The 15,751-nt window shown below is 44.1% G+C and overlaps 1 protein-coding gene across 7 annotated transcripts in view; it reads left to right on the top strand.

Moving 5' to 3' along the window:
* The window catches only part of FOXN3 (forkhead box N3), a 403,885-nt gene that overhangs the window by 269,913 nt on the left and 118,221 nt on the right, over positions 1 to 15,751 (top strand). For all 7 annotated transcript variants that reach the window (XM_029238650.1, XM_029238649.1, XM_029238644.1 and 4 more), the window contains one exon: positions 11,342 to 11,406. In XM_029238650.1, the coding sequence (XP_029094483.1) occupies positions 11,342 to 11,406 (65 nt within the window). The remainder of the gene's footprint in view (positions 1 to 11,341; positions 11,407 to 15,751) is intronic.

Below are 15,751 nucleotides of genomic sequence, written 5' to 3'. Positions count from 1 at the left end.
TTTTTTTTTTTAAGATTCCATATATATGTGTTAGCATACAGTATTTTTCTCCTTCTGACTTACTTCACTCTGTATGACAGACCCTAGGTCCATCCACCTCACTACAAATAACTCAATTTCATTTCTTTTTGTGACTAATATTCCATTGTATATATGTGCCACATCTTCTTTATCCATTCATCTGTCGATGGACACTTAGGTTGCTTCCATGTCCTGGCTATGGTAAATAGAGCTGCAGTGAACAATGTGGTACATGACTCTTCTTGAATTATGGTTTTCTCAGGGTATATGCCCAGTAGTGGGATTGCTGGGTCGTATGATAGTTCTGTTTTTAGTTTTTTAAGGAACCTCCATACTGTTCTCCATAGTGGCTGTATCAATTTACATTCCCACCAACAGTGCAAGAGGGTTCCCTTTTCTCCACACCCTCTCCAGCATTTATTGTTTGTAGATTTTTTGATGATGACCATTCTGACTGGTGTGAGGTGATACATCATTGTAGTTTTGATTTGTATTTCTCTAATGATTAGTGACGTTGAGCATTCTTTCATGTGTTTGTTGGCAATCTGTATGTCTTTGAAGAAATGTCTATTTAGGTCTTCTGCCCATTTTTGGATTGGGTTGTTTGTTTTTTTGGTATTGAGTTTCATGAGCTGCTTGTAAATTTTGGAGGTTAATCCTTTGTCACTTGCTTCATTTGCAAATATTTTCTCCCATTCTGAGGGTTGTCTTCTCGTCTTTTTTATGGTTTCCTTTGCTATGCAAAAGCTTTGAAGTTTCATTAGGTCCCATTTGTTTATTTTTGTTTTTATTTCCATTTCTCTAGGAGGTGGGTCAAAAAGTATCTTGCTGTAATTTATGTCAGAGAGTGTTCTGCCTAGGTTTTCCTCTTAAGAGTTTTATAGGGTCTGGCCTTATGCTTAGGACTTTAATCCATTTTGAGTTTATTTTTGTGTATGGTGTTAGGGAGTGTTCTAATTTCATTCTTTTACATGTAGCTGTCCAGTTTTCCCAGCACCACTTATTGAAGAGGCTGTCTTTTCTCCATTGTATATTCTTGCCTCCTTTATCAAAGATAAGGTGACCATATGTGCGTGGGCTTATCTCTGGGCTTTCTATCCTGTTCCATTGATCTAGATTTGTGTTTTTATGCCAGTACCGTACTGTCTTGATTACTGTAGCTTTGTAGTATACTCTGAAGTCAGGGAGCCTGATTCCTCCAGCTCCATTTTTCTTTCTCAAGATTGCTTTGGCGATTCAGGGTCTTTTGTGTTTCCACACAAATTGTGAAATTTTCACAATGTTGATTCTTCCAATCCAAGAACATGGTATATCTCTCCATCTGTTTGTACCATCTTTAATTTCTTTCATCACTGTCTTATAGTTTTCTGCATACAGGTCTTTTGTCTCCTAGGTAGGTTTATTCCTAGGTATCTTATTCTTTTTGTTGCAATGGTAAATGGGAGTGTTTCCTTAATTTCTCTTTCAGATTTTTCATCATTAGTGTATAGGAATGCAAGAGATTTCTGTGCATTAATTTTGTATCCTGCTACTTTACCAAATTCATTGATTAGCTGTGGTAGTTTTCTGGTAGAGTCTTTAGGATTCTCTATGTGTAGAATCATGACATCAGCAAACAATGACAGCTTTACTTCTTCTTTTCCGATTTGGATTCCTTTTATTTCTTTTTCTTCTCTGATTGCTGTGGCTAAAACTTCCAAAACTATGTTGAATAAGAGTGGGCAACTTTGTCTTGTTCCTGATCTTAGTGGAAATGGTTTCAGTTTTTCACCATTGAGAACGATGTTGGCTGTGGGTTTGTCGTATATGGCCTTTATTATGTTGAGGTAAGTTCCCTCTATGCCTGCTTTCTGGAGGGTTTTTATCATGAATGGGTGTTGAATTTTGTCGAAAGCTTCTTCTGCATCTATTGAGATGATCATGTTTTTTTCCTTCAGTTTGTTAATAGGGTGTATCATATTGATTGATTTGCGTATTTGAAGAATTCTTGCATTCCTGGGATAAACACCCCTTGATCATGGTGTATGATCCTTTTAATGTGCTGTTGGATTCTGTTTGCTAGTATTTTGTTGAGGATTTTTGCATCTATGTTCATCAGTGATATTGGCCTGTAGTTTTCTTTCTTTGTGACATCTTTGTCTGGTTTTGGTATCAGGGTGATGGAGGTCTCGTAGAATGAGTTTCGGAGTGTTTCTCCCTCTGCTATATTTTGGAAGAGTTTGAGAAGCATAGGTGTTAGCTCTTCTCTAAATGTTTGATAGAAGTCGCCTGGGAAGCCATCTGGTCCTGGGCTTTTTGTTTGTTGGAAGATTTTTTTTTTTTTTTTGCAGTACGCGGGCCTCTCACTCTTGTGGCCTCTCCCGTTGCAGAGCACAGGCTCCGGACGCGCAGGCTCAGCGGCCACGACTCACGGGCCCAGCCGCTCCGCAGCATGTGGGATCTTCCCGGACCGGGGTACAAACCCGTGTCCCCTGCATCGGCAGGCGGACTCTCAACCACTGCGCCACCAGGGAAGCCCTTGTTGGAAGATTTTTTATCACAGTCTCAATTTCAGTGCTTGTGATTGGTCGGTTTATATTTTCTATTTCTTCCTGGTTCAGTCTCGAAAGGTTGTGCTTTTCTAAGAATTTGCCGATTTCCTCCAGGTTGTCCATTTCATTGGCATATAGTTTCTTGTAGTAATCTCTCATGATCCTTTCTATTTCTGCAGTGTCAGTTGTTACTTCTCCTTTTTCATTTCTAATTCTGTTGATTTGAGTCTTCTCCCTTTTTTTCTTGATGAGTCTGGCTAATGGTTTATCAATTTTGTTTATCTTCTCAAAGAACCAGCTTTTAGTTTTATTGATCTTTGCTATCGTTTCCTTCATTTCTTTTTCATTTATTTCTGCTCTGATCTTTATGATTTCTTTCTTTTTACTAACTGTGGTTTTTTTTGGTTCTTCCTTCTCTATTTGCTTTAGGTGTAAGGTTAGATTGTTTATTTGAGATGTTTCTTGTTTCTTGAGGTAGGATTGTATGGCTATATACTTCCCTCTTACAACTGTTTTTGCTGCAGCCCATAGGCTTTGGGTCGTTGTGTTTTCATTATTATTTGTTTCTAGGTATTTTTTGATTGCCTCAATGATCTCTTTGTTATTAAGTAGTGTATTGTTAGCTTCCATGTGTTTGTATCTTATAAAGATTTTTTCCTGTAATTGATATCTAGTCTTAACAGCGTTATGGTCGGAAAAGACACTTGATAAGGTTTCAGTTTTCTTTAATTTACCAAGGCTTGATTTGTGACCCAAGATATGATCTATCCTGTAGAATGTTCCATGAGCACCAGAATTTTTAACTTGAACATTTTACAGGCAATCACCAAAAGCTGAGTCATTTCTTTTCTTTTTTTGAGGAATGCTGAGTTAAATTAATTGGTAACTTGTGTTCTTTCAACAAGCATTGACAGGTAGCAGCCAAGTTCCAAGCATTGCCGTAGGTGGTAGGGATTTAGGAGAAGACAGACTCAGATGTCGCAGTGTGTCAGGGAGTGTGAGTGCACCGCGTGTAAAGGGAGACAGTAATAGACACTGTGCTGGGCTGAGTTGTCCCCTCCAAAACTTCATATATTGATGTTAGGTCCTAACACCCAGCACTCCAGAATATGATCTCATTTGGAAATATGGTCATTGCAGTTGTTAGTGAAGATGAGGTCATACTGCAGTAGGGTGGACCCCTAAGCCAATATCAAAAGGAGGAGTTTGAACACAGAAAGCACACACAGGGAGAATGCCATATAAACATGAAGGCAGAGACAGGGTGATGCTTATATAAGCCAAGGAAGGCCAAGGATTGCCTGCAACCACCAGAAGCTAGGGGAGCGACATAGAACAGATTCTCACTTACAGCCCTTAGAAGGAACCATCCTTGACTTTGGACTCCTAACCTCCACAACTGGGAGAGAAGAAATTTCTATTGTTTTAAGATACTTATCTGCGGTACATTGTTATGACAGCCCTAGAGAACCAATAGAGACACTGAGAAATCCCGGGCAGTGTGGAAAGTGCCCATGGGGACCAGCAGGGGAAACAGAGCCCCGGAAACTGGCTCCCTCATTTGAATCGATGTGGCCCGGGGGGATGCAGCCAGAAATACATTCCAGAGTCTGGAGGCAAGATCAGCTCGAGATACAGAATTGGAAAAGCCAGATTTCCCAGGAGTTTATGAACTCTCCTAACAAAGGAGAATGACTAGAGAAGAAGAGAGGGCTAAAACTCTAGGAATACCCATCATTATGGGGGTAAGGCTGGACAGAGAGCTAGCAGATTTCATAGAAAGGAGAGTGGGAGGAGGAGAGCCAGGCTAGGTGAGTGTTGTGAGGCTAAACTTGGAAAGGGTTTTAAAGAGATAATGTCAAAAGTGATAGAGAGTTTATGTAATTAGAAAAAAATAATAATAAAGTAAGCCTCTCATGTGCGTGCATGTGGGCGGGCATGGAGTGGGCAGGGGAGAGGGGCTGTAGAGCCATCAAGGCCCTTAGCCCTGAATGGCAGGGTGACTTGGGGGCCTCTGATGACCCAGACGTGAGGGGATCGCAGGCAGTCCGGGGACACCATGACACAGAAGAGCGGAGGTCGGGCACTGTCGCCCAGCTCCTGGGCTTGGTTAGTGCGTGGCAGGGTCATGGGGGCCAAGAGGAGGATCTGGACACTAGGTGATGTTGGATGATGGGTCAGCTAAGAAGTCCTGGAAGGGGGAGGCAAGGGGAGACAAGGGATAATGGCAGGAGGAAAGATGCCAGAGGAAAAGAGGGCAATAGGGGTGTTGCTTTGGCAAAGCAGAAGGTGCAGACACGGGTAGAAGTAACGGAGGGTGAGTGAGCTTGTGAGGAATGGCTTTGGTTTTAGAAAAGAAAAAGAGGAGGTGACGTTTTTGCCTGATGAGGTATGGAGCGGGGAGGGGGGGGTGTTGGGACTTGGCGAGTGGAGAGGAGAGTGAGGGCAGCTTAGTCGGGTTGCTGACCATCAGGTAATGGTTCTTGGCTGGGGGCCATTTTACCTCCCAGAGGACACATGGTTGTTTCTGGAGACATTTTTATTTGTTACACCTGGGGAGGGTTGGTGCTGGGATCTAGTGGGTAGAGGCCAGGGAGGCTGCCGAACACCCTAGCACCCACGGGACGGCCCCCACCATAAAGATGATCCAGCCCCAAAGGTCAGCAGTGCCAAGGTTGAGAAACCCTGTCACAGGTCAGCAGCACATCTCAAACGTGTCTGAGGAGGGAAACCCTAAACTTCATAGCATACTTCGTGGAACATTATTGATGTATTTAAAATCGCACAGTAGATCTTGCTCCAGAGCAGCCATCCCTGTCCGAGTCTCACAGCCGTTCCCCCCCATCCACTGCAGCCTAGCATACCCTTGGCTGTGATGGCCACACAGGAATGCTTTGCAGGTTGATCCAGTTGGAGACAGGATGAGTCTCCAGGCTTTTTAAAAACCTTTTAAATTTAACTTTATTTTTTTATACAGCAGGTTCTTATTAGTTATCCATTTTATACATATTAGTGTATATACGTCAATCCCAATATCCCAGTTCTCCAGTCTTAACATTGGCGAAGGTGACAAAGCCATTCCATTTCTTACCAGGATCCGAGTTTTGCCTTCAGAGAGATCTTGCCACACTCTCCGTTGTGGCTTTTGTGGTCCTTGCTGGTTATTGTCTGATCACTCCAGTAACGCCTTCCCAATAATTGTCAGCCTCTGAAAATTGGCCAGTCCTGATACGTTTCCACCTGGTCTCTTCTGCCTCTTGATTGCCTGACCCTGAAAGGTCACTGTGGGCAGCTGTACTTAATAGTTTGAATCTATGCAGGATTCTGGGCAGAGCTGTCTTTTTTTTTAGCTTTCTTTGGAGTAGGTGACATCCGTGAAGCTGCTTCTTCCAGCCTATTGATTTTTAGAAAGTGTTCATTGCTACTTCGGGTGGAGGAACGTTTGCAAATGAGATGATCTCAAAGCATCCTTAAGGGGAAGAGGAAGATGAAGGTGTGGTTAGCTCTTCCGTCACAGAAGTGAAGCCAAGAGCCTAACTGGGAGAGTCCACAGGATGTAGGAGGAAGTGTTGGCACCGAGCACATCATTTAACCTCTCTGAACTGCAGTTTTCTTGTAATCAAGACAACCACTGGGATATTTGCAGTTCACAGAGTGTCCTTTGTACATGCATCATCTCATTTAATTCTCCAGCACTACATGCTGTAACTGCTCCCTGTTTGTAGGAGTGGAATTGAGACCTGTTTTCAGCTTGTGTTTTTTTTTTTTTTTTTTTTTTTTTGCGGTACGCGGGCCTCTCACTGTTGTGACCTCTCCCGTTGCGGAGCACAGGCTCCGGACGCGCAGGCTCAGCGGCCATGGCTCGTGGGCCCAGCTGCTCCGCGGCATGTGGGATCTTCCCGGACCGGGGCACGAACCCGCGTCCCCTGCATCAGCAGGCGGACTCTCAACCACTGCGCCTCCAGGGAAGCCCTCAGCTTGTGTTTTCAACAGACAAATTCCTTGAGTCCAAATCTTGTGCTGTCCCCACCACAGCTCGGATGGAGCCAGGTGGCCACTGAGATCCCTTTGAATGTCAGCATAGTCCGGTTTTGTATGGAAGGTTGCAAAAGTCCCTGAGATTTCTGAACTTTCAACTGGACTCTTTAGTGATGCGTCTCAAATTATGAAGGGTGTTTTGTGAAACTTGAGACCATCTCACACACATCTGATTCCTGCATTCCAAACTTCAAGACTGGCATCTTTCACCCAGCGTGTCTGTGTTAGTATGTGGTGTAGGTCGTATTTGTTTTTCTATGACATTCTGTTGATCAGTCCACAGTTAGAGTTAACAGTAGAATTCCAAGTATTTTTTCAGGAATTTCCCGCTTCATTACAACTGCTTTGACTGTTTTATTCCTGGAGAAACACAGTCTGATGGTAGATTTCACACATCCAAGGGGACTGCCTTCGCATTGTTTCTAGTGCTAAGAATATGTCAGAGATCTGCTCAGCTGCCTGAAGACTACCAGGCAAGCTCTGGCCTCTGTAAGGACCAGGTTAGGATAGGCTGGTCTCACCACATCCCTTTCTGTTGTTTAGTGTACTTTGGGCCACTCTGGCAGAGATGCTAACTGCAGGGGACCTTCAGAAACACAGCATGTAGGTTGATCTTTCACTGCTCAAAACTCTTTAGACTTTGATTCACTTCTTCCGGAGTCCTTCCTGTATTCATTCTTTCTCTCTCTCTCTCTCTCTCTCTCTCTCTCTCTCCCTCTATCATTTTACAGTAAAAATTTTTTGTTGTGGTAGTAAAATACACATAACATAAAATATACCGTCTTAGCCGTTTAAGTGTACAGTTCAATAGTGTTAAGTACATTCACATTATTGGGTAACCAACCCCCATAACTCTTTTCAACTTACACAACTGCAGCTCTGTACCCACAAAACAACTCCCTACTCCCCCCTCCCTCCAGCCTCTGGGAACTCCCCTTCTACTCTGTCTCTATGAACTTGAAATTTGTCCTTTTGTGACTGGTGTATTTCACTTAGCAGGATGTCCTCGGGGTTCATCCGTGTTGCAGTACCCTGTTCTCTCTTTCAGATCAACCGGTTCACATTTGGCAGCCAGGTTCTTAGGCAAAAAGTACTTTTTAAAAAGTACTTAGAAAAGAAGTACTTTTCCTAATTTTCTTTTCTTAGACTCACAGAAAGTCCAGGCTGGTGAAAACAGGTGTGGATCTTGCCAGAACCTCCCAGGGTCTTGGTTAGAGTTCATCGGGTTTTGACAATGATGACAGCTCATGGGCGTCGCATGACAGATGGCATCATTATGCCAAGAGCCACCTTAGGGCTGGACGACCTGTTGACCTACAGTGTCGCCTTGGGAACTGGAAGAACTGCAGCTGAGTCTGTGAGGCCCAGGGAGAGACAGAGCTCTGAGTCTCTGGCAGGTGCTGGTGGGATGGTAGGGCACTTCCCTTGGGATTTGCTGGCTCAGCTCTGGTCTTAATGATCAGCTGGATCAATGTTCTCAAATGCCAGTTGACAAACTGCCTTTGCTGGCAGGCCAGGCCCTCTCAACCTGTTGCTCGACTTCCTTTGCCACACGTGCGTTTGGCTTCTGGTGCCGAAGGTCATGAGATTTTGTTAGAGCGTTACTGAAGTGAGACAGTTGTGGCGCCAGCGTTGTATTGTTTCTGCTAATATGAGCCCACGTGTCTGTCTTTCGCATCTGGTGAGGCTGATTGCTTTTTCTAGCCTGGGATTTTGTCTTGGAGAGATTCCTAGTGAAATACCATCCACAACCGTCTTCCATGAAGGAGGATAGCTAAGGGTTTGGTGCCGAAAGACTGGAAGAGAAAGCTGGATGATGAGAAATGAAATCGGGGCCGTTGACGTGTGTCTTTGTGGTACAGTGGGCTGGTCTTGGGCTGATCACTGACCAGCCATGTGATGACTTGGACAAGTTCCTCCATCACCTGAAGAATGGGGACAGTGGGTTCTGCCTTGCCCTCTCATGGGATCGGAGGATCCCACGGAAAAGTGTTGACCACTGTGCTCTGTACATGGTAATTTGGTATCCTGTCTTCAAGCAATGTGAGCACCATTGTAACGTGATTAAAACCCACTCTGGTAGGTTGAAGGGGGCCCTAGTGGCCACTTCCCATGGCAGTGACTATTTACAAGTTCACTGGCGTTTAGGTGACTTGAGTGTGGAGAGTCCCCGTCCTCCTCTGCACAGGCCACCCACCCTCCCCTCCTTGATTTGCCACACACGAGTGGTTTCCAGAGCGGCCTGAGATACTCCCACAAAGATCTCGACCACTAGCTTCTCTGAATTACTGTGGTTGCTATACATTTTTAAGTAATTTTATATACTTTTTAAAAGCTAACTTTGAGCTTTAAAGCCCGGTGAGCCAGGGATGTCTCCAGATGGAGGAAAAAAATCAGTTTGCTCTCTCCCCAACCTGTAGCCACTAGGGCCGTAACCGTTGGCCTTTCCACAGCATCTCTAGTCTCTTTAGATAGAGTCACAAGAGGTTGGAGCTAGCTAAGTATGACAGTAAGCACCTAGAGGCCATAAAATATGGCTTCTAATTTTTCTCTCCATGTCCAAGCACAGTTTTCAACAAGCTCTTAATAAATCCTTGAATCTCCTAACAGTTAGAAGATGTCACTTGGAGGGACCATACCAAAGAAGCGTGTAGAATATGGGGCCAGTGAGCTCAAAAGTTTTGCAATTAGCATGGCAGGAGTCGAGCCCACAGATGAATGCATCAGTCACAACAGGGGCTACATCAGAACGGGCAGGTGGGCCAGTCCAGATCTGTCTCCACTGTGAGAGTGTAGATTACACCGGCAGCACGGCAGAGCGACCGGAATAGCGATCGGTGACTGAGGTACATTCAAAGGATGTTGTAGAAATCTTGAAGTAGATTTCTATCATACAGAGAATTTTCCTTATCTACACCACTGGATTTACCGTTCCCCACGTTTACTCCATCCCTGGCGTCTACTCAGTTTTCAGGCAAATCAAGGTCAGAATAAAGAGGAGATTTGGAGGGAAGTAAGCTAGATATTCAGCGTCCTGCAGTAATAGTCAATTATCGAATTCTCCAGAAGCGCCAACTCCTCTATCGTGAACTCCTGAGTTTTTAAATATCTTTAGAAATCAGGCGATTCTGTGTTGGCCACAGCCACCTGGCTATTTCCTGCTTTCTTATAAAAATCAGATGGTGAGATCCCAGGAGCCGGCTGGGGTTGTTAAAAGATAATCTTAAGCATTTTAATGCACATTATTCTTCATGCAGCTTTGAGCCTTAACAGCCTCAAATCGGAATAGGACAGGAATCATACAGAAGAGAACTCAGCTTGCTGCCATCATCCTGCAGCCCTGAGACCCCGGCCAGATCTCCTGCTGTCCTGCGCAACTCCTGGCCACTCAGAGGCCACAGCAGCCAGAGCTGAGAATCAGGGCTGCAGGAAAAGCTGTAGCTGAGATGCATCATCCTCGCTTACTCTGAGTAGAGCGGATCCGAACCACAATAAAACAAAAGTTTTATCATTTACATCAGGGTTCATACTGTGTGTTTTCTGACACGTTCGATATTATTTTGATGTATTTGTGTGCTGTAGCACTTTTCTTCCTCCTTCTCTACTCCTCACCAGCCATGTAACATGTCCCCATACCTGGTGTGCTCTTTGTACCTCTGGGGACGAAATGTTGGTCAACAGAATGTGTCACTGGCATTTCTCCTTCTTGTTAACAGTATTGTTCCCCTGCATCACTAGAGACCCTGATTGACTCTAGAAACATTCATCGGGTAGTCCTTCAGATTTCTTATTCTGTGTGTGTGTGTCCGTGTTTGCCAAACTTATTATTTAGACCAACTTTTTAATTTTTTTAACGCTGAAGATGATTGATGATGCATTTGCCACATTCTGTCTTGGAGAAAGTAATTTATACTGCCTGTTGGGCTGGCTGTAGGAACAATTTTGACTAAGTGCTTTCTAACATTAATCTAAACCAATCCTTGATTTAGAATCACCTCCTTTCTACTCCAAGACCGGCTTGGTTATAAAGTTTTTCACTGGGTGTCTTAAAACAGTGAAAATGCTTGTCTATAAATGTAGTAAAGTGTCATTGTGATACATTAATCTTTCGTCTTTTCTTGCCTCTCCTGTTACAGGACTGTGAGTGGTAACATATCTGCAAAGTGTTTTATGGGATATGGGGTGCAACATTTTAAGCCAAGGAATTGAAAACGGGATGTGAAACAAGAAGACAGGGGAGGGAGGGAGTCGATCAAGGTCATATCTGTATAATAAGAATTTGGTGGTAGAAAAGCCAAGAGAGGCAAGCTCGCATTTATAATGGGCAGGTGGCACTAGGAAGCGGTGAAAAACCTGCTGATCTCAGAAGACATGGATGGGAGTTCTTTGCCTCATAAAGTGATAAAATTATGAAGAAATTAGCAAAAGTTATAAGCTATGATGGTGAGCGTCTGATGTGGCCATTTTGTTTACCTGCAAATGATTTCAGTGCCCAAGAGGGAGCAGCGTTAGGACAGTAACCTGAATACCCACATGGACGGGTTATGCACGTTGAAATATGAAGCCCATTCATCATAAAACAAGACTAACGGTTTTTAAAGATACATTTTCAGAGGGTGTAAATAATGCATAATTGGGAAAGTGTTCTGAGGCCGTTTTGAAGGATGTGTTTGGAGGAAGGGTTGTTTTCTGAGTGCTACTGAGTGAGTGTAGACAAGGTCGCCCTCACGCTGGTTTCTATTCTGTTTTAGCACATCAGGTCCACCCCTCTGGCCGGGCAGCACCTTCTTCAAGAGAAATGGAGCCCTTCTACAAGGTAGGTCTCTGACAGCCCCCCCTCCCCCTCCCCCATCCCCACACAACTCCTTCGCTCCTGGTGTCTGTCGGGAGAGTTCTGTCTGCTGCAGAGCGGGCACTCTGTGACTGCTGTGGGATGGCTCTGTTTGTCCAGTTCTCTTTATTTCTTCCTACTGACGTCTCCTGGTTGATATGAATTGTTAATCTGAGATAAGACGGCTTCTTTGGTCTGTTGTCACTGGTCAGATTCCAGAAGTGGTCGGCTTGCTTCGGTGAAATTGGAATTATGTGGCAGTTAGGATGCAACGATAGCATAGATTGGGCTGGTAAAATCAAACCCTATCACGGATTTCCAGTGCTTGGGCTGTGAGGAATGTTGGGGGTGTTTTGGCACTTGGGTCATCGTGGAGATCCACTTGTTGCTTGCTGTGCCCTGACGTCCATGTGTGCCTGGAAGGGTGACTGTGGTTTGTTCTGAGACTCAGAGTTCAGACACCCTCCCTCATCCCTGCAGGCGTCATTTGCAGGGGGACATTCTTTCTGCTGTCCAGTCCATCCTCAGCTGTCTTGCGCGACTTCCTGTCCAATGCACTCAAGGAATTCAAACCGCCTTTCATCTCTACTTTTGCTGTCAAGTTTCTTTAAAAATGGCCAAAGTCGAAGAAGAACACAGAGCTAAAAATAGCAATGAGATGCACGCTGACTACTTTGAGAAAGTACTTTGGGGAGATGTCTGCTCTGCAGATCAGCTGGAATTGGCTGGCCCCCAAGTGTCTTCTGACTTCCCTTCCTCATTAGCCTCTCTCGATTGGCTGGGTGTCAGAGTGGCACAACTGGCCCAAAGCAGATGGATTTGGTTTTGCCAAGAGCTTTGAAACTGTACTGGGCTTAGGGTGAGGAGTTTCAGTGCATCTTGGTTGGTTTAGAGCTGTTACGCCTCTTTTCCCTAAAAGTTACACGCCCAGGGCCAGCCATGTGTGTGATATATATGTAGCTAAGAAAAGAGGCATCTATCTTCAGGTTTCCAGAGTAGCTCAAACAATTGTGAGAGATGTCATCACATTTGTGCTGTTGTTTTCAAGGCCATACAATTGTATGTTGTCTTTTTAATAGCCTGTGAAATCGGGAACTTCAGAATTTCTTTACATCTTTGCTTGGTCCAGGTGAAATTTAGGTAGGCAGGTCTGATCAATCCTAATTTTAATGACCATCATAAATATCCTAAATATTTAAGAAAAAAAGGGAACTCCCTCCACTCTCAAAAATTAATACATAATTTTAAAAAAATCTATTCTGTTCTCCCTTCAGAAAGTGTAAATGGAGACCTATTATGAGGAGCCTTTGGGTTTTTTCAAGTGGATTTCAAAGTTATGTGCATCCTTATTTTTCCTCTAGATCTGTAGCAATGATATGAATATCATTCATGGTTGGATTATTTTCACAAAAGGAATTTTATTTACTTAGAGCATTTTCTTATAGGATTTTTATTCATTAAGTTCCACATTAGGGAAGATTTGCTCTAAGCATGTTAGTTTTGGGTTATTTCTGCAGGACAGAAGCATGAGGGAAAAATTGATAAGGTTTATGAAATTGAGTGATTTCACCGTGAGATTCTGTCTCATGGGTGGTAGACTTTTTTTCTTTTCTACATAGGGTTAAACATTCTCCTAATTACTCTAGGCATTGAGAATTAAATTATTACAGATTTCAGATGCTTCTTTTTTTTTTTTTTTTTTTTTGTGGTACGCGGGCCTCTCACTGCTGTGGCCTCTCCCGTTGCGGAGCACAGGCTCCGGACGCGCAGGCTCAGCGGCCATGGCTCACGGGCCCAGCCGCTCCGCGGCATGTGGGATCTTCCCGGACCGGGTCACGAACCCGTGTCCCCTGCATTGGCAGGCGGACTCTCAACCACTGTGCCAGCAGGGAAGCCCTCAGATGCTTCTTGAATCCACATCCAATTCAATACATCCCATTTACTTTTTATGTACATGCGAAAATCAGAAGTATCGTGGTGAGAATTCTGGAGTGTGGGTGGGGATTTGCTAATGTTTTTTTTCCTGTTGTGTTTCTTCATTTGCTGTATCTGTATAGAGCGTTCACAAGACACTTACATTGTAATAAGGTTTTTTAAACTCTGTGCGTGTTCTTCTGAATTATTATTTTTTAACTTTATTTTATTGATGTATAGTTGATTTATAATGTTGTGTTAGTTTCTGCTATACAGCAAAGTGATTCAGTTTTATATATATATATATATATCTTTTTTATATTCTTTTCCATTATAGTTTATCACAGGATATTGAATTCAGTTCCCTGTGCTATACAATAGGACCTTGCTGTATATCCATTCGATATATAATGGTTTGCCTCTGCTAATCCCAAACTCCCATTCCATCCCCCTCCCACCCCTCCTCCCCCTTGGCAACCACCGTCTGTTCTCTATGCCTGTGAGTCTGCTTCTGTTTCATAGATAAGTTCATTTGTGTCATATTCTTGTGTTTCTCTGGCGGGCAGTACTGGCTTATCAAGAAGTTGCTGATGCCCACGAACAAAAGTTTTACGGTAAAGATACTGGCATAGAAAGAATGGAGCTGCCCAGTCATGGCAGAGGAAGGTTTAGTTTAGAATCAAGTAGAAGAAAATGTAGCTGATTTATGCTCACTTTCTCACCTTTATACTTTGTATTTTCAATGTATGTCCGCATTTTTTCTTTATGTCTAAAGCAAGCAGGAGGATGTTTGTCTAGATAATCAGACTAGGAAAGAACTCTGTTAATAGGTTCCAGCCACAAGGATTGGGATTGCAGGCCAGGAGGATCCCCTAAAAAACCCAGTTCCTAGAAGCAGGGTAGTAGGTGAAGCTTGGTCACACAGGGTGACACAGGGACCCGGCAACCGGCCAGCAAAGCCCAGCTGTGACCGTGGGCCCTGACCACAAGCAGAACTGGCGAAACCGGACTGCACGGGGCCGGGGAGAACCTGCTCTGTGAAGTCATCCTACGGGTTGAGACTAAAAGAACCCAAAAGCAGCAAAGTGAGCAGATGTGCCCCATTGCTTCGAGGACAGAGCCTTGTTTTTGACAGGAGGGAGGGAACATGGGCCTGTCACTTCTTGGGAGAGTTGACACTTGTACAAGGCCTTAAAAAGTAAATAGATGGGGGTGATGCCAGGAGGGAAACAGCCAGAGCACATGGGCACGAGAGGACCACAGGTAGAGAGAGCGATGGGGACTCTATGGGGTGGATGCAGAAATGAGGGCTTTGCGGGCACTTTGGAATAATGACATCATCATGCACTCCAAGATGTTTTTCAGAAGAAAGCTGAGATTTCCAAAGAGGAAGTAATGGAAGGTAAAACCTGAAATCAGTGGAACAGAATGACCTAATTGGTACAGTGGGGAACCGATGTGTATTGTCTAATAGTTGTTTGCTTTATAAGCTGTTGAGCAGAGAGGTAGTATAGTTATTTTTTTCCAGCGTAAAACCAATTGCGAGAATTAACTGGAAGCACTCAGGGTCCTGTTGAGGGCGGCCTCTGTGTTTCGGTTCTTGCAGATTCACTGGCAAGAGGGCCTGCTGAATCATCTTGCCGTTTTGAGGATAATGGGGTAAGATTTGGTTTGGATTACACCAGGCATGGGTACTTAACATAATTGGTCATTTCATCAATTCACAGTATTTATTTTATTTTAAATGCCATTTAGGCTGCTAGAGACATTTTAGTATGTTAGCAGTTTCAGTGGGTAGAGAGCACTTCAGATCTTGTACAATAGTAACCTAGCTGATTGCCAGAAGGGGACAAACCCTTCGTTAAAAGGGGACCCAGGATGGGGCCCAACAGATGAGTGTGGCTTATTCAGAGGCCTCAGGAGTGGCCAGCTGACAGGTGTCCCCAACTGTCTCCTCTGCCTGTCTCTGTGTGTCTTAGTGACAGTCTCTGTGTGTGAAATACATTTTTTTAACCATCTTTTTTTTTTTGATTTTTACTAGAGTATAGTTGATTTACAATGTCGTGTAAGTTTCAGGTGTACAGCAAAGTGAATCAGTTATACATATACACATAGCCACTCTTTTGTAGATTCTTTTCCCATATAGGCCATTACAGAGTATTGAGTAGACTGTCCTTGTGAAGTACATTTTAAAATTTCTTAGGTTATAATATCTCTTATTTTCTTAATTAAAAGAGTAAACTGGGCTTCCCTGGTGGCACAGTGGTTGAGAGTCCGCCTGCCGATGCAGGGGACACGGGTTCGTGCCCCGGTCCGGGAAGATCCCACATGCCGCGGAGCGGCTGGGCCCGTGAGCCATGGCCGCTGAGCCTGCGCGTCCGGAGCCTGTGCTCCGCAACGGGAGAGGCCACAACAG

This window comes from Monodon monoceros, unplaced genomic scaffold (genome assembly GCF_005190385.1).
Source record: "Monodon monoceros isolate NGI ecotype Baffin Bay Population unplaced genomic scaffold, NGI_Narwhal_1 Super_Scaffold_21, whole genome shotgun sequence".
Classification (NCBI taxonomy): domain Eukaryota; kingdom Metazoa; phylum Chordata; class Mammalia; order Artiodactyla; family Monodontidae; genus Monodon; species Monodon monoceros.
The sequence above is the reverse complement of the archived record's forward strand: the minus strand, read 5'-3'. Positions and strand labels throughout refer to the sequence as shown.